General features: G+C 36.6%; 1 protein-coding gene across 1 annotated transcript in view; it reads right to left on the minus strand.

The window, feature by feature from the left end:
- The window catches only part of LOC116995871 (regulator of nonsense transcripts 2-like), a 46,266-nt gene that overhangs the window by 2,116 nt on the left and 24,536 nt on the right, over positions 1-19,614 (minus strand). The window contains 7 exon segments of the mRNA XM_033058948.2: positions 4,267-4,387; positions 8,013-8,154; positions 12,593-12,760; positions 13,437-13,535; positions 14,436-14,540; positions 15,556-15,695; positions 18,161-18,344. Of these exon segments, the coding sequence (XP_032914839.1) occupies positions 4,267-4,387; positions 8,013-8,154; positions 12,593-12,760; positions 13,437-13,535; positions 14,436-14,540; positions 15,556-15,695; positions 18,161-18,344 (959 nt within the window).

Here is a 19,614-nt window from a genome sequence, read left to right on the forward strand (position 1 = left end):
TAATATCAATAATCAACTCCTTTCTGCATGCTGCTGACATCACAAGATCACAAAAATCTCTTTATTTCTTGACATGTGAGACCTTTGAAGTTGGATTTCACACTTATCCCTAATCCCCTGGTGTCCTCCAATCCACAACACTGTGCATTTCTGCAGTGCTGCATTTCTTCACAAACTTCCAGCTCCAAACACCTCCTCTCCCACCTCACTCCCTGCCTTTGCTCTTCTCAGTAATCTTAGCTTCCATGTTCTTTGTTCTCTTTCCCCTAATCACCCAAAACCACAAAAAAGAAACAGAAAACACCAAGGTGCTCATTAAAAATCAATCACATCTGACTTATCATATTCTATATGTGAACATCAAAATTCAAATAAACCACAAAAGCTGGACTTGCCTAGGTAAGACAATCTTAACTTCTGGAAGTTATTTTATATTCTCATTATCCATCAAAAATAAAATGCTCTGACAAAGTGAAATCAAAGTCAGTGTGTGTAGTGGGTTGGGAGCAGGGAGATGTTTGGGGATTGATAGCTGGTTTCCAGAGGCCACAAAGTTGCAGGGGTTTTTGGTAGGTAGTTGTTATTATTTATATTGAAAGAGCCTTTTCAAATATAGGAGTCTTTCTAACTGAGCATGGCTTATAAATACAATTTTGCCTTCCATTCCCCCTGAACTGAACTGTGATCAGGTGTCTCTCCAACTTGGTGTCTGAGTCAAACTCACATCCAGCTTTCAGAGCTCAACAAGCACCATCCTGCCAAGGCAAGTGCCTGAAGCTTTTCTATCCTTTTTTTCAGCTCCAGTGCTGTCCACCAGAAGCAGCTGCAGGATTTGGAGCCCTCCTCCCATATTCCTCCCTTTGCTTCCCTCCCATGAAATAGCTGAAAAGGGGTCTGGCATTTCTTAGCTGTGTTTGAAAGGTTCATCTCAGTGAGAAGTGAATTCAAAGCTTCATAAAGCAGTGTTGTCAATGCATCAACTTCATGACAGGTGATGCATGAACTGTGTTGGTCCAGCTGAAACAGGAAATCATGTTAAATTCACATTTCTTCTATTATCCAAACTCTGATTTTTCAGCATTAATGCAATGTTCTTGATGATAAAAATATTTAGCTAATAAAATCCCAGCATCCTGTTATTACTGTTATGCTTCATTTTTCTTTATTAAATGGGTTAATGAGAAATAAGAGTCAGATGTAAACAGGAGACCTGAGATCACCATTTAACTTGAATATGATTTGGTTTGCCAGCCTATACCTGCATCTGCAGGGGAACTCTGGACACAGGCAGGTCCTGTACTATACTTTCAAAACAGCAACAGATTTTGAGGCTACTTCTTTTAATAAGGAGAGGTTTAATGAGATAAAATCCTTGATAAGGCCCTGCTTCTCAACAGAAGAATTACAGGGAGAAATTTCACTTCCCTGGTAATCAATGTTTTTAAAATGATTTTATATAATGTGGTTATTTTCATTTCACTTTTAAAACCAAGCATTCAGTGGATCTCAATCCTCTTAAACAAAGGAAAACTACTTTATATTTTAAGAAGCTGTTCCTAATGGTAAAAGTCTATTTTTATGATGATCCCATCACCAAAAATAAATTACTTTAGTAAATTTTGTGTTTCTTGAAGGTAATCGTTTAATAGCCTGAAGAGCCAAAGGCCTCTCTTAACACACAAAGGTTACAGAACTAGAGGCAAGAGAGAAAATTGTTTTCTTCCCAGTTCTGCTGAAGCAAATCAAGGAATCCTACTTTCAATGGAGTCACAGTAATTATCTTTAAGGCAGTCAGCCTTAATTGTATGAGTCCCAAAGAATCTCCTCCTTACAGGATAAGCAGGTATCAAAACCTGAGGCAATACAAGTAGGCAATTCCAAACAAACAGGAATAAACCCCAATTTTTGTTTCAGCATTTTGCACATACGAAATAATAAGAAATCTGACGAAGCTTGCAAATCTCACTGCATTTACTTTAGCACTGAACAAGGACATTAACAGAGGAGAAAGTAAAAACTGCAGAAGATTTCTCTTTTTTAAAAAACATATAGAGGGCTAATTGCTGAGTGAGATCCAGCTGTTCAAGGCCAAAAACATATGGTAGAACCTAATGCTACCTTCATTAACTTCTGAAATGAACTGTTACAATAGGAAGATTCTGATACAGCTTCCTAAAAGGTGTTTGAAACACAGTGCTTAGGGCATGTTTAACAAAACAAATGCAAAGGTAAAAACAACAAATCAATTTCTCTACTCTCAACACTCCCTGAAATGCAAGAAAGGCCTCATTCCTACCAGCCATCAGAACCTGTCATTGTACATTACAGTGGAATCAACCAGGAGATTATTTGCTTAGTTTATCCCTAACCTCAATAATTTTAAAATAAAAAGTGTATACCTTGAAGAAAGCAGCAAACTATTATTTCTAGTAAGTTTGAGTTATTTTGCAAGAAAATAACATTTCAGTTGTGCTCCTGTACAAAGAGCAGCAACACAACACAGTGTCCTTATGGAAGTGATAATATCTGTGTTACAACATTCTACCAGGTAGGAATGTGAAACCTTCCTACACAGATATTAAAATTAACAGCTCAGTCCTATTTGCTCAGTGAGATCTCCAGCATCCTCAGAAACCACAGGGTAACTTTTTAACAAAGCAGGAGGGGGATCTGGGCAGAGACTGTAGTGCGACCTTTAAAGTCAGAAGACAATTTTAATATATCCTACAAATCAGAGGGTCTAAGAATGTAGGTAACACTGTGCCAGTGGAATCTATTGGTGGGCCCACAGTGTCCAATAAATAAATGTGTTAGGAAAAGTACTGGTGCCTTACTGCAGGCTGAGGTGGCTCAACCGAGGCATGACTGCCAGGCAGAGCACTGCAGAGCACAACAAATAAAATATACCTGCTCAAACAAACATCCTGGTCTCTGCTCCAAGGAGTTTATGGATTAAAAGGAACAAACAGTAAACTCCATAATACAAAACTACATTAGAACTGCAAGTGCATGGCACTTGAATAAGCAAACACTACTCAGACTGCTGGATAACATCTGACCTACTTCACAGTGAAGTCCTAAATGATGCTTTCCCTAGAACATCAGAATACAAAAAGTTTTCTAAAGAAAATAATTTAAAAGAAATCTACAGATAGCAACATCTACTGGTCTGGCTGTGTATTTAAAGAATAACTGCAGCATGCAGCTCGTGCCTGAAAGAACAGAAGGCTGCAGCTGTTCATGAAACACCTGCAAGTATTGTGGCAATTCAGTGTAACTGAACACTTTGTATTCCTAAAACAGCAGGTCACAGCGATATGAAAAAGCTAAATGGAAAGCACTGTCATTTTGAGTTACATCTGGTTCATTTTTTATAAACATTTAAAATAAACGTAATCTTTTAAAAAATTCTTTTTTGTACAAGCAGTGTCTGTATGAGGTCTCAATGGAGTGAGTGATCATCAGGACATTATCAAATGATCATAAATATACCTTGAAGAGGTTGGAAATACTACTGGAACACAGAAATAGTACATTACATTAACTTATTTGCAGTTTACAAAGACAGATCCACCATTAGGAGGTAAACTGTTCCCTTCCCGGTTGCTACTCCCATCGATCCACCTTCAAAATCGACTTGCAAAGAAAAGAGGAACATGAAAGCAAGACTGCATTTCACCCAAAACTCTATTTAAATTAGCCCTGCAGCACACATTTAATGGTTTATTTGCCAGTTACTCTGAGTGAGAAAAGACACATACTGAGGACTCAGAACAACTATTAAGCAATTGGGACACTTGTCATGTTAAATGCTAGTTTTGATAGGCTCTTGCACACCATAAATTGAAAGCTCTCCTCTGTCTTCCCACCTTTACTATTTACTTTCCATTCAGGGCATCAAATACAGAGGAATAGCTGTCAAATTCACTTCACAGAAAGACCATAATGAGAATTTCTGCAGATACTAAAAAAAAAAAAAAAAAAAAAAAATCCTCTCCTCCTCTCATGGAGAAAGCTTGTATCTTTTCCCCTACAAAAAGAGGCTCAGATTCTAGCAGCCACTTCATAACTGAAAAACAATCTTTTGGCTTCAGGAGGACAGACACCGCATTAGAAGCACAAAACACTGCTTGGCATTTTAAGAGAATGCTTTAGAATAGAAACGACTGCCAAACACTCACTACAGAGATCATTATCTGTTTCAATTATGAAGTTAATTACTTTCCTAGAACCAGAATTACCACATTTAAAGGAAGATTGTCCTACCTCCCACCGGTTTTAAAGATTAGATCTGCATTAGGTGCTCCCTTCGGATGCTGGTAACGAGGCCGCCGCTCACGATTAGTATTTGCTGGAGCTGGACGCTGGGCCAGAGATTGCAACATTTCTGGGATTTCAGGCAGAGGAAAAGTAAACACAAGAAAGTTAAATACATTTTCTATGCATCATTTTACACAGGAATTTACATATGCACATCTCACTGTCATTTACACTTATACTTTGCTGTAGAGTTAATACTTAAATTATTCACAGAAGTTAATTACAAAAAGTTACAGATTGCATCCACACCTTTGATAAACCGAGCTACCCACAATAGGAACTTGCATTTCCAGATGTTCCTGCAGAAGGAACTGCCAGCAGTTTTCATCACAGATGCTCAAGAGGCCTGCCCTTTTCTTTCTAAACACATCAGCCACCACTTTCTCCATCAATGATTGGGAACAAAGACTCACAGCAGCATGAGTAGCTTCAACATCAAATCACCCCAGAATAGTAACAACTGGACAAGGCTGCTGCCAATTAAAAGACTCAGCAAGAAACCTGTCCTAAAATTAGGTATTGCCACTCAGGTATTTAAGTCTAAGCTTGGCATAATTGGATCCTTTTCCAGGGAAGCCAGGCACCTGAAGAAGGTGACTCAGCTGACCTACATTGCACCAGCTGTCCCACGGATGGAGATTTTAATTTTATCGTCAGTGGGAATAATTTGGGTGCAGAAAGCAGCCACACTATCCAGTTTAGCCCTGGATAGCCAATTTTTAGGCAATTTAAACTAGGATAGTACTGTATTTTGACATTGGGTAAAATTTAGTTTCTAAAAACTTTATTTCATTTTCTCAATGATAAAAAAAATGTTCTTTACCAGGCTAAGTTAATGCTTATTACATAGCCAATACAATTACAGATACATCATAGCAGGTAACCTCTGCCAATCTGTTAATTCATCTAATGGAAAGTATTCCTACAGTCCACCTGAGCAGGGATCTACATTACTCAGCAAACAGACAGATGGGATAAATGAAGGGGAAAAGTGGAATAAGCTGTTAAACAGATTATGGTTGAAAGTCTGCTCTGTCTGGTTCTCCAATCTCTGCTAATCTCATTGGAGACACACACCCATCACCTGCTGCTCTCAGTGGGGCCAAACTGGAGACTGATGAGGTTCCCTCAACATTTACAAAGTGCAGGTGAAACGTTCAGTAAAGTTATTCACTCAGTCTCAGAGAAACAGGGAATCTGTGACTGATTTAATATTCCATATCTGTATCAGCAGTCAGTGACCCTTGAATTCATGTTCTGGACACTCATTCAGCAGTGGCAAAGGCAGCACTGAACACATTGACAGCACGTGTTTTGTAAACATCATGAAACATCAGACAGAATCATCAGCCTTCCCAACAACCAGTGTTGTTCCTGTGAGCCACGAGAGAGCTCTGGGGGCAATGAGGAGACTCAGGAGGAAAACCAGACTGGGTACCCTGCCAGCCAGGTGTGAGCAGCAAGCAGTGAATGAACAAGGATGTGCAAATCTGCCTCTTCTGTTTGCACACAGCAGGTGAAAGCAAATACGGGACTGGAAAGTTTTGTACTGGAGAAGGTAACAGAAGGCAGAGAGGCAGGGGAGCACAGTGTGTTTTCTTAGGCTGAAGGCACATCACCAAACCTCTTTGCTGTTTTAGTGAAGAAAAAATCATCTGCACAGAAAAATACCAGTCTAAACTAGAGAACCACCCAAGTTCCTAATAGTTCTTTAAATTAAAAAATGTTTGTAATATACTAAGCATTGCTGAAACTTTAAATCTTTATCTGATACTACTTTGAAGTACACTGTGAATTTCCATCTATTAGCTACCCTGTGCAGATGAAAAGAACAAGTGCATGTGAAACGTTGGGACAACCCTGAGGCATTCTTCCAGAAATTGAGAATTCTTCTCCCTCGGTAACTTCAAAGCTTGAAACAGAAATTTAAACCCAATACTTTCATTCAATGGGTAGGTACCAACTTGTCACAGACAGGATGACTCTTCAAAAGTAACAATCAACTGCACAAAATCTAAATAAAAATTATTCCAAAGGCAAATGTAATTTGGCCTGTTTAATTTAGCCTGATTAAAAGGTCTTTTAGTTTGGTTTTACTCTGTATATTACCCAGGTTAACAAGATGCATCAAGAGCAGTTTTGAAAAGGGATGTAAATGATGGAAAAATGTTTTTTTGTGTCTATTTCCTTCCTATATGTTTCATACACAGGAACTATATAAAAATAAAATAAAAAAATAATCTAAATAAATAATTAACATAAGAATCTATAAGAAAATTTTAAAAAGCCTATTTCCAGTTATCAATCATATCAGCTGTCTGATTTTGTCCAACAGAAAGAAATCAATATGATCCTTTTTTGGATAAAAAGCACAATTGCTCACAATAAAATCTTAAACAGGTTCATTATCACTAAAGTCACACAACAGGGTAAAAACCAAATGCCTTGACCAGTAGAAGTATCAGAAGTATCTAATGAGGAAAAACCTGCAAAAACTCTGAAGAAGGACGAAAATGACTAATTCTAGAGTCCCTCTCTTCCTTTCACAAGTGGGCTTTGTAAGAGCTGAGTGTCTCAGAAAGTTTCTGAGCTAATTACCATGTTTAACACTAAGAATATGTTGTGTTACCACTTCAGAGCTCTGCAGACACCCACTTTGGAAGATACTCCTTTTTACAATTACAAGTTTAGTTCGGGTACTATTGAAGTTCTGCAAGAAGTACTGGATTCCACAGTGTTTTAAAATCAGAACTGTTTTAATTTCCCATTACTTGATGAACAATGACCTTTCACTAAATACCTTAAATGAGATTTCCTGCTAATTAACTACTTACACTGTGATTACCACCAGACTACAACATCTTTACAAAAAAAAAAAGCAGAGCAAAAACTTTTGAGATGTTAAATGGAAACAGTAACATAAGACATCAGTTTTATTGGTCTGGCTTTGTTTACTCTCTGAGTAAGCCAAGAGAAGTGAATCTAAAAAAACCACAACCCAAAACAAACCACCCAACAACTGAACACTTCAAATGCACCTGTTTGGGGACTGTATGATCTGCTGCATTAATTGTTTGTTTAACCTGTCCAGGTTCCAAAATGCCGACTCGCATGTCTTCAAAATACCAATGAATCATGTAATCTGTATGAAACCCTAATTTTGTTAACAGATTCTTATGCTCCAGATTTGCGGACTCCTAGAACTTTACAATATGTAGCTGAGGTAACAGTTTGTATTTCTCAGGTGAAGGTTACCTCAGGACTTGCAAGTCTCAGCAAGACTAAGCATCTAAATATTATTAATATCTAAATCACCTATTAATAGATTAAAAGCAGAGTCTAAATTTCACATAATTATCTTGTATCCAACTCAACTGTCTTACTGTAAACATCACATTGATTTTGTATTATCTTAATTTTAAAAGAACAATCTCAGTTCTTCTCATTTCCCAAAATAAATGAAATGCTGAAATTTGAGACCCACTTGAAAATTCCTTTTCATGGAACAGCTACAAAAACTTCTTCAAGTATATACACCAGGGAGGAAACAATGAATGACTAAAACCAAAATACAGGTTTCCCATAAGTACTGCAAATCAATATTTAGAGCTTCAGCTGCTAATCATCACAAGTAATGCTTTCTGTAGATCCACAAAGGCTGAAAATAAAAACTAAACACTTGATTTTCTTACCCTGATAATCCTCTTGTTCCTGCCGTTCATTGATATCCAAAGTGAGCTTTTTCATCCTCATCCTCTCCTCCTGTTCCGCTTGCTGTTGGTTCCAATGGTTTGCAGCAAGTTGGGAAGACATCGGCACGTTTAGGATCTTAAACTGCAAATGAAAATCAGCTTTTAAGTTCCCCATGAGAGCAAAAAAAAAACCCCCAACCAATACAAAACAATCCAAAACACAGAAATGCTATGGTTATTCCTAGGTTATTTAAATTAGGTACTTTCCAGAGAAGTTTCTACTGTGAAGTGTGTTGTTGGTTTGGTTTGTTTTGAACCTCTATTTCACATAAAGCAACATGAGAAAATGCAAGACCTGTTAAAGACACAGGGAACATAAAAAAAGGCTGAATCCAAAGCCTATTACACACAGTATTCATGTGAACAAAACTGTCTTTCCCTAGGAAGGCATAGCCATATCTATTACTTCTTATTTTCATACCAGTTGATTTGCCCACAGGTAATCACCCTGGTCTTGAGGTAAAAGTACCACAGCTGGCTCAGAAAGCTGCATCTCCCTCTTCAGGTCTCCCCCCCAAAGAGATGAAGCCCCTGAGCAGAATTTACTACTATCTCTTGTGATATAACAGAGGAAAAATTTCAAGCATTTTGGACATTCCCTGGAATTCCTTGGCCAGTACTTTTCTTTTTGAGAATAATTCGGCTCCTGTGCTGCTCTTAGTCTAGAGATAACCTCAGTGTCAGATGGATCTTTTCCTCCTCCCCCATAGTGGAGGAGGAATGTGCCCACCACACATTCTGATGCACACACCCATTATTTGATTTGCCATAAGGCACACCAGGTAAGCCTGGCACTCCCACAGAAACACCCTCTCTCTGGAAATCCAGCTGGTATTTTCAGGAAGGTGTAGGGAAGGTGATTTCTTTTTCTCCAGACTCAGAAAATCCAATCTGTTACTTCTATATATCAATTTGTTTTACAATTGTTCCAGAACAGAGAAATAATTCTTAACCTTATCCACAACTGAAAAAACAGTTCTCAGAAAATCCTTAATGCTAAAGTTTGCAAACTTTTAGAAAAATCTCACTTCCTCCTTCAGCTCCATGTCCATTAGAAATAAGTATTTCTGTGCCATAAGAAGGGTAATGCATTTAAGGATAATCACTCTCAATATTCCACGAACTACTCTGAGTCCTGCTCATTGTTACTCATCATGGGAGATGTATTTCCAAAGAAACAGAAGTAAATTCCTAAATGCTCTTTTCTGTTACACTGTCAAAAGCTGCAGAGAGAGATAAATTATCAACACCTCTGCTGAGAAGCTTTAGAGTAAAAGCAAATCCTCACCACCTGTGGTTAGTATTTAATGCAATAATCATAAACAGTCTCAAGGTATCTCAGAGTAATGCCCCACTAGCAGCAGGGTGGTGAGTGAGCATGAGAAGACTCAGGTTAAGCACTTGAAAATAAACTGTTTTTGAAACAGCTAAGACAGACTCTTGCAAAAACCCAAGGAGAACTTGGGTACAGTAAATCCCTAAACCCTACCAACTACAAGATGCATTCAGATGACATTTTTTTGGGGCTGAGGGTGAAGAGAATAGCATATTATACTGAATATAAATATGAGCTTGTTATTATGGTGTGCAGGGAAGAAAAGAAATGAAAGTTGAAATTCCAAGAGCAAAGTAAGCTCTATTTATCTATTGCTGAGCAGGCTGTGCAGGTTCCAAGATATCATCAAATGAACTTTACGTAAACTATACAAATATCTAATGTATTAGCAGCATTTAATGATAAAAATCATTCCTAATCTTCACCATTAAGCTCCTCACCCATTTTAATATATTTTCTTAATTTATATTTTCTCTGTTCTATGGATGTATCAGCTAAATGGGAGTTGTGTTTTCAGACAGAATGCCTAAAGTCGGAAAAGAAAACTGAACTACAGAAGGGTGCAAATGAGAGAAACAGATACAGAAAAAACAACAGCCCGGCAATTAACAAAATACCACTGAGTCACTATCTCAAGGCAATCAGCTGCCACCTGAAATCAAGTCACTGATGACAATTACTACAGGATATGATGATTAGTGAGCAACTGAAACGTTTCCAATTTGCAAACAGTGAAGAGGTGTATCAAAAACCTCTTCTCAAATCTGTGACATGGGGCAGGATGGAGGATTTTCTTTAAAGATGTCAAACTGAAGGAAGATCAAAAATCATTATTCAGAAGACTAGACTAAAGAGTTTAAAAATGCCATGAGATAAAGACATGAAGATATAAATGAGATTAAAAAATTCACATTGAAGGACAGATTTGACCATTCCATGGATATTCATTCTTTTCTGGAGCCTTGTAAAAATCTTTCAAAGGGAAGAAAATCTTTTGTCTTAGGTAGTAACCAAATTTCTTTACTTTCTTTTTACTGTCTGTATTTCATTTTAGTTCATATCTACCTGGCATAAAACTTCTTGATTTAGAAAAACCAAATGGTACTAGATACAGCTCAGCTCTGATCCCCTATGATGCCAACAGTATTTCTCCTTGCTCCCTCATGACTTAGGGATAAATTACAATGCCATCATCTTAACTTCAAATAACCATATTAGGTTCTATTGCTACTAGTTTCTAAGTTTTGATGCTAAAATAAAATATGGTGTCCTTGTGACTAAGAGCCTGCAATGACCATTGATTTGGATATATGCAGCTGGTAAATACCAGTCAGTTGCTCTTGTATTAAAAAAAACTATTCTCAGTGTCCACTAAAATGGGTGGACACAGACATGTAAACTGAGTGTTTGCCAACTGGACCTCCACTACTAAATGTCACCCTTGGGAGGGAAGCACAGCACAATCCATTTTCCTAACATTTCTTGTTTCAGGAGCACCACTGACAAAGAACAGAGACTGAAATCATTACTAACAGCAAGCAAGTAGGCTGATGTCATTTATCACTCTGGTGACTGTGCAGATGAAGTTACTTCCAGCCTCCCAGGTTGCTGCCAACTTTTTCTGACTGTTTTTAAAAGTGAAAGTTTAGCTATAACTTAACAGTGAACTATGCCTCCATCACTTCAAAACTCATTGCACATTCTGCTCATGCAGATTTAAAATAAAGCACCGTAAGAAGGAATAATTATTTTCTTTTCAACTCCACCTCTTCTTTCCTGCTTATTTTTCTATTAAAACTCTGTACTAAACCATTTTTTTTCTGAATACAGAACTATGGACAAAGAAGCCTTTCATTAATTCAAGAGCTGAAGTAGTCTATAAAGCAACTGTTTTCTACATTTCTAGAAACACTGAGAGGAGTTTTGGCAGGAAGAGCCTACTCCCAAAACCAAATATTGGGGGAGGAGCAGGGAAAACTCCTGAACAAGTTCTGCTTTCTTTCAAAGTCACATTTCTGCAACATTTTCCCTTTTACATGGAATATGAAGATCCCAAAATTCCTTGTGACTACAGATAACTCCTAGTAAATTATCCTGAAAAAGTTAAACAACATTTTTTTAAAAATGGAGTTCTCTTAAACCTCTTCTCAGACCAATGACCACAGTTAAAAATCTCCCACTCAGAGCTTTTGTAGAACTTTGCACACCACATCCTACATGGATTTCTGAAATGTGTTTCATATGAAGGAAGAGAAGGAGCATACTTTAGGTTTATACACCCCAATAGCTACACTACTGTCACAATTTAGGTAAAAAATGTAAAAACCAAGTAATGACATTGATCTAAACACTTGAAAGGCTCAGTTACATGGCATGAAACAACTCCTTGGATATGCTTTCTGTATCAATTCAGAGTAATTTATTTTTATCAAATTATACAACCAAAATGAAAAGGTTTCTTTATAAGCCCTAAACCATGACAAAAAATACATGTGGAATGTGTTAGGTAGAGATTTGTGTACTGTGCATTTGCTGAGCTAGGAAAAATTCAAACGTACACTGGAGAAAAGAGCCAACTAACATACAGCTTAGCTGTATGAAGCAAAGGGTTAGTTTGCTTTATCAACCTGATTTCCATTTAAGTTTCTTCAAAAGATTCATTCCATGCATTCTGGAATATTTCCCTAACAGTGTCTTCAGGGATAATGACTTTTTTCCAGTTTGCAATTTGAATAAATTCAGCCAAGTGGCAGTTACTTAAGAAATAGAATTTAACAATGACCATATATCCTGATTTGAAGCTAAAGTGTTTTCAGGAAAAGCTATACAATCTTAAAGATTCTGGAATATTCCTTTTTATTTCTACTCCTTTCAGTGTTCAGTGGCAGTCCACCAACCACATCTCTTCACCTTCCACAACTATATCTAAAAACATGTAAGACATACCACTGACCTACTGGTAGAATCACCAAATGTAAATAGTAATGGTATAATCTGACCATAGAATTTTTCTATGTCATTTCTATTAACAACTGAGAATTCCAAGAATTATATATGGTATTTTCCATGTGTCAAAATGAAGTTGTCTGTATCTCATTTTCAGAAATGAAAGAAGAAATAAATTCTGAGTTACTTTTTTTGAAGTGAAAGGCCTTTACTTATTTAAACAGCATCTGTACCTTACCTGCTGTTTGTTGCCTTTTCTTGTTAACATGACAAATGGCATCGTGTCCCCAGACTCTGACTCTCCCTCCCCACCTCCAAGTGGGGGGCCCTTCTTCAGCTGACTTTTGAGATGCAGAGGAATAGCAACATCCAACTGATGCACTTTAACAGATTCACCACTCCGTTGCTACAAAAAAAAGTAAATTCTGTAAATGATCAGATGCTGACACAGTCAGTCAGGCTGGCAACATTCAGATTTTCACAACTGAGAAAAGGCTTAACCTTCCAGGAAAATGAATAAATCTAGAAATACATTTATTAGGCTTTACTGCTTTTTCCTTTTGTTTTCCTTACTTGTGAAGAAGAAAGTTACAGCAATCTCCTAGGGAAAGAAATCTAGAGACCTGATGGGACACACTGCAGAATGTACATTCTTAATTAAAGAGGTTTTTTGTACATCTGATCAATATATATATTATACAGGGTTTGCTATATTCAATACTGAAATACTTAGCAGATGTGACTAAGAAAACAAAGTACTAAAAGCTGATGTAAATTTAAATGCATTTTAAGCCTATTAAAACCTAAGATAAAGTCAGAAGTGTTGCACAGTATCTGCTGCATTCATTATTGATTCTGTAAAATATATGTCAGTATGCCATGTATTCCCTGGGCAAACCAATACAATTAACAGCTATTTCACTAAAAGCCAAACAAGTCAACTGCAGAGACCAGTCCAAAACAAAGGGAAAAAAAAAATCTTTGTTCCTTTAATATGGTAACCTAAGCATTAATCACTTATCTACTTTAAGAAAAAAGTCAACCAGTTAGCTGTACATTAAATTAAGAAAATAACTTTATACCTGAAGATTTTCCAGCATCATTTTATCCAAGGCCTGAATGAAGTCCTCATCCTCTGCACAAGGGACATGCTTCAGTCCTCCTCCTTTAATCATTACTTCCTGTTGCAATGGGAAAAAATCATCCACAGCATAAGTTTCAGAAATATGAATAGTCAGTCTAGAAATAAGTGGAAAATATCCTTATTGCTTCTATATCATACACAATCAAAAGGTTTACAGAACCAAATTGTTCAAGAAAGTTTTCAGCTTTGATTATTTTCTTGGAAGGCATATTTCCTGATTATGGTCATTCATTCTGACAGACTCACATGTGTGTGCGTGCAGGTGCTGGACACACTCAAGATGTGGTAACAATAAAACAAATCTCTATCCTTAACACACCTATTTAATTCAATTTTCCATAAGTCTATAAAGTTACATGGTATTTTCAAGACAAAAACTACCCTTCAATTATTTGGAAAGCACAACATGACAACAAAAATGTCAGAAGTCAGCACCAACACATTGCTCCATAATGTTCATTATTTTCTTACTATGTAACTGCAATTCAGGCTCAACCAGATGGGCTCTTTAGCTGCAAATGTTATAAATCTGTCAATTCCAAATTGTATTGTAGAATTTCGCACTTCTTGGTTCTCCTTTTCTGTTTTGAGATCTAGTGGAGTGTAATCAGTTTACCTTGTTGTATCCTGTCAGTTTGCTACCATTGCTGGCATTGCAAAACCATCATTTACATACTATTTTCCAATGCAGCTACCTGTGAAAGCTCACAGTCTTGTGCAAACATGTTGCAGTAAATTTGACAGCATAAAATTTTCAAAAGGTATAATAACCAAAGTTTGCAAACATGAAAATAAGCTATAAAATGTATTTGAAAACAACAGGAAGTGTCCTTGCTGTATTTTCCCAGGTATGTTACGAGCAGCACTCACAAAAACCATTGAGTAAAGGAAACCAAAGATGCAAATTCAATTCACTTATCTCCATCTCAATACATACTGTATTCTCCTCATCGGTTTCATTTTCCTTATTGGAGTCTGTAAGATAATCGGTGTTTTCTTCCTCCTCTTCTTCACCTTCCTCTTCCTCATTGTCAGAGCCCTCCTGAATAGTCAATTTTAACTGCTGACTATTTTAAAACAAGAACAGACTCCTCATTTCCAAACTCTTCATGTTACTTAGTTAAGTCTTTGTAAATTTGTTTGGTTTTTATTTAATGTTTCAGTCTGAACTCACTCAGTTTTTTACTAATTTCACAAATGTACAGCAGAAAACTGGGAGTAGTGGCAATACACGCTGCACTCAGAGGGAACTCCAGAAGCTGGAGGAAATGGATTGGCAAGAACTCATGAAGTTCAAGAAAGGAAATACAAAAATCTCCAGAAGTGCTTTCCCCACCCTGCAACAGTTTCTGATTCTATTGATACTAATTTATGGGTGAAGGCACAAACCCAGCCAAACTTCAGGACCTTTATGCTGAGAGACATCTATTGAAAGGAAGTTTACTAGTAAATCAACCAGCCCAAGTATATGGAGAAAAACTGTTCTCTATTTCCTTTATGAACTCATTTTCTTGTAACAATACTTTTACCACATCAACTTTGCTGTGTCATAGTGACAACTCAGAATTTCTACGTAGTTGTGGGTTTTTTATTGGCTCCACCATTTTTGATTGAAAATATATTAGCACAGTAAACAAGGAAGGTTTTTATGCTCCATAAATCTTTTATTTATTCACATTGCATAGGCATACTCTGAACACCTGTTATTTTTTTCCTAATGACTGCTCTGACATTTAGTCAATACATTTGCTTCTACAACAGATAGCAAAAGTCATCTGAAAGTGAGTTTTTTTTATGCCAAAAACTGAAGGCATCTTCTTGTTGAGAAGCAGCACATACCCTGAGCAAAGCTGTAAGGTTCAAATTTCTGTCAAAATAAGGACTAAGCTCAGACACTCAGTTTTCCACATACATGGAACTGGGAATATCCTCACAGTACTGACTGGGCTGTGCACACCCAGATTTCACCTCTGACTCTGACTTAGAAGGGCTTCAGAAAGTAACAAGCAATCAAAATCATTTCTTTTACATGAAGCAAGGGAAATTACTAAGTTCACCTCTTCTTCTGGCTCATTTACTTCACTTTCATTTCCAGATTGTTCCTCTGTCTCTGCTCCACCTTCCTCCTCTTCTTCATCCTCTTCCAGATTCTCTCCTTCCGTAATGGATTCCTTGGAATCTTTGTCATTCACAATTCCTGAAATTTGGAAAAAAGAGAAAGATTTAGATCATTAGAACACATAAGTGGAAGACCACTTCAAAAGTCCATTGTTACTGAGCATTAAAACTTCCCATTGGTTATAATATTTGACTTTTGAAGGAAACATTTTCTATATACTTAACTTAGGCATAAAAGGTAATAATGACCTGTCAGTAAAGGAGGAAAACATTGGAGAGAATGTTTAAAATCTCCCAGAGAACAGAAGTAGTTGTGCAAATTGCCTCAAAACATCCTCAAACTAAATGTGGACCTTAAACATGCAACAAAATATGAGTGCTGTAATAAATCACGTGATTGTAAATAAATCACAGTGTTGTAATAAATTAATTTTCTTCATGCAGGAAAAGCCAATTCTTTATTCACATAATGCCTTTTTATACAGTTTTTACAGATCTCATGTTTGACTCCAGTTGGCTGTTAAGTTTTCTTACTACTTAATTTATTGGTCAGAAGGTGATTTTGTATTTACACAAGTTTTTACATTTTTCTTTGTGTGGTTCTCATGGGCAAACCTTATTCCTTATGCAAGTGCACTTGTTTTGCACCCAGGAATAGGTGTTGTGTTATAAACCTTTCATACCAAGACTTTTCACATGGGAACTTGCAAACTGCATTTAGAAGAGAGGTTAGCTTTAATTTAGCAGAGCAGGCCTGATTTTATGAGGCCTTTCTTTTATAATTTATCTGTCTAGGATAATCTGAGTACCAAACTACAGACTGCACAAATCCAGCAGAACCCAGAGACATGAAGGCCCTGCAGTCTTTGCTGCAGTACTTCCTTTTACTGTCAATTAACAGTTTTGAAACACAATTTTCTCAGCCTGTAATAAACCTTTATGAATCTCTCCTAATGCTCTGAGGCTGTAATTGAACCTATGAGGATGCAGGTGCCTCTAGGAAATCTCTGGGAAAGCAAAGTCTATTCCTCAAGAACTAATGGTGTGCTCATTCTCCTTGCAGACAGGTCTGACAATTCTTACACTGTGTTTAGCTCATCTTGCTGTTTCTCTTGCTGACCTGCCTGCCTTCTGTCTCTCAAGATGTTTTAGTTTTACTCTGTGTGTAAAACATCAAACATAAAGATCTCCTTTCTTCAGTAAGGCATCCTTCAATCTAACACCATTATTTGTACCATTTCCACAGAACTGAAAAATTAGTTTTAGCTTTTTCCAGTTTTCAGTGCCAGTTTAGTCTTAGATACAGATTTCAATCAGAATGTTATTAAGAACTGAGCATGGTGCTGATTCAGGAAAAAAAATTAAGATCTGCTTTTAGAGAATGACTATTGTAATATTTAAGACATCCAATGCAAACCCCTTGAACTTCCAGCATACACTATTGTTCTCACACATTCTCTTTATTTCTTTTCATAATTTACAAAGCCACTTAATCCTCCAGGGGGTTGCTGATGTCAGACTTCTAGGCCACTGGTTTTTCTAGGAATTTACTGAGGAGTCAACACAGTCACTATTCAGGTTGTTACTCCTTTTTTGACATCAGACCAGCTGCACTTTGGGTCAGTCATTAGTGTAAAGTTTTGTGAAGCTCCTGTTATTTGTAGGAAAGAAAGAATTCACTTTTCAAAAGAATATTACAGTTTATGTAACTCACATATTTCTTCTTGGTTATGATTTTGAGAGCATGAAAATCAGGAGTTTAGATCACACCACAGGGGATCTAATCTGCTTTTCAGTTACTATATAGAGAATTTCAGGGCATATCAATTAAATAAACCGCATATTAAAAAAAAAGTTCCTCCTAAAACAGAAGTTGCAGCCTTTTATGTGGCTATTAGACATATTCAACCCACTGAATTAAAGGATTATTCTTAAAAATTGAAGGTCTCCAAGTAGATAAAGTGTTAACTAATATTTTCATATAAAATCTTACAACGGACAAGCTTGTTTTCAAATAAAAAATGGAAGATGAGAAAACAACTCCATTTAACAAGTAATGAGCACGGTAGTATCCAGTGTTTTCTAAGAACAAATATGTCCAAGAGGTTTAAAGGTTAATATGACGACAAGTTTTAGATACTCACCAATCAGTCTATTTTCAACTGAGCTATGCTGCCAGCCCAACTGTTTTCTCCTGATATTAGTGTGATTCCTACATTTTTTGGATAAAATTAACTATTTTTTTCCTCATCACTTGCATCATGTGACTCCATAATTTAATTCACACACACACTGCTCTCCAAATACTATTACATTAAGACTATTCATAATGACAATTTTTTACAACAGCTATTATTTCAGAGTTACAAAGATTCTGTGTGGTATCGATGATGATTAGAAAGAAACATGCAAAAAGTTACAAAAATATCTCTATCATGAGAATAAATGATCATAACAATAGCAATAGTCACCTATTACCATCATAAAGAGACAACTTTAAGAACTACAGAAGTTGGCAAAAATGTCCTTTGCACATTTTCTTACCCAATTTTATTAAGAATTCTCGTTCCAAGTCTTGCACCTGTCTGACAGCTTCTTCCAGAGAATTGCAGAGCTTTATCTTTGGTCTCAGCAGTTCCAGTGTATCACTGATCATATAGTCTATGTCTATAGGAAAAGGGTGGTCTTTTGTCCAAACATCCAGACTTTTTTTCCACCACACATAGCGCTAGAATACCAAATATTGAAATCAATTATATGCACACTGATGTTTATAAACCATTTAAGTTACGAAGTTTAAAATGCCATGTTTGTACAGTAAAAAATGCAGAAGCTTTCATGTCACTACTCTCCTGTTTCACACAACTATTATATATTTTGATATCACTAAAACTTGTCTGATAACACTGGATATTACAAACATTAGAATCATAACTACTGTTATAAGTATGAAGATGAACAAAAAAGCCCTGACAAGAAAGTGGCTTCTCAGGGTAAACTCTTTCTACAAGAGATGACCCTTAACAACCAGCCAGCCTTTGATTCCTTCCCCTAAATATTTCAAGAAAATTAATTTCCCCAAAGGCATATTATGGGGAAAGTGGGGAAAACATCATAAGAAAATCTTTAGACTGCAGCCAGCTTCAAGTGCCTTATCCAGTTTGCTTTACAACAAATTCACATATACCTCTTACAGTGATGTTGTAAAAAATAAATGCTCATTTTAAGTGACGCTAACAGTAGAACTTGAGAACTAAGTGCCGCAAAATCTGATCTGAAAGTGAAGTATGAGTAAAAGAATCTTACTTAAAAGATGACATGCTCAAGAGGAAGGTTTGCTGAAATTTTGTGTAACACAAATATAATGATATCATCTCCAAAACATTTACTTTGCATTTAAAAATCAGACATATCATACTGTGAGCAGTCTGGTATAGTGGGAGGTGTCCCTGCCCATGGCAGGGGGTTAACAAGGTGATCCTTGAGGTGCCCTCCAACCCAAAACATTCTGAGATTCTATACTTCAAAACATCATTTTACACCTTGTATGCAGATGAGTGATTTATATCCTTAAGGTTGAAATAAGTAATCACCTTAATTTTACTTTTTAAATACCCTTATTTTAGCATAAATTATAGAGAACAGCAGAAAGAAAGAGAAATTAAATCCAGCAAGTTTTAGCATGAATTCCATGGTCTAGAATTCTTCATTTCAGTGTTTAAACACTCATTATGAAATCTTTTCCCCACTTCATGACATTTATTGAGTCAGAACTTTTTTTTTTGCAACTGTGTCCATTGCCTTTCAGCTTTCACCATGCATGCCTGAGAAGTATGACTCCTCTCTCTCTACAAAAATCATTAGCTGAGGCAGCAGCCTAAATAAATAATTTCTCTTCTTCAAGTTCAGCAAGCCCTAATGTGAGCACTGAGCACCTCCTGATCACTTTGGCATAACTCAACGTAACATATCACTTGAAACTGAAACTGCTACCAGAC

This window comes from Catharus ustulatus, chromosome 4, assembly GCF_009819885.2.
Source record: "Catharus ustulatus isolate bCatUst1 chromosome 4, bCatUst1.pri.v2, whole genome shotgun sequence".
Taxonomy (NCBI): domain Eukaryota; kingdom Metazoa; phylum Chordata; class Aves; order Passeriformes; family Turdidae; genus Catharus; species Catharus ustulatus.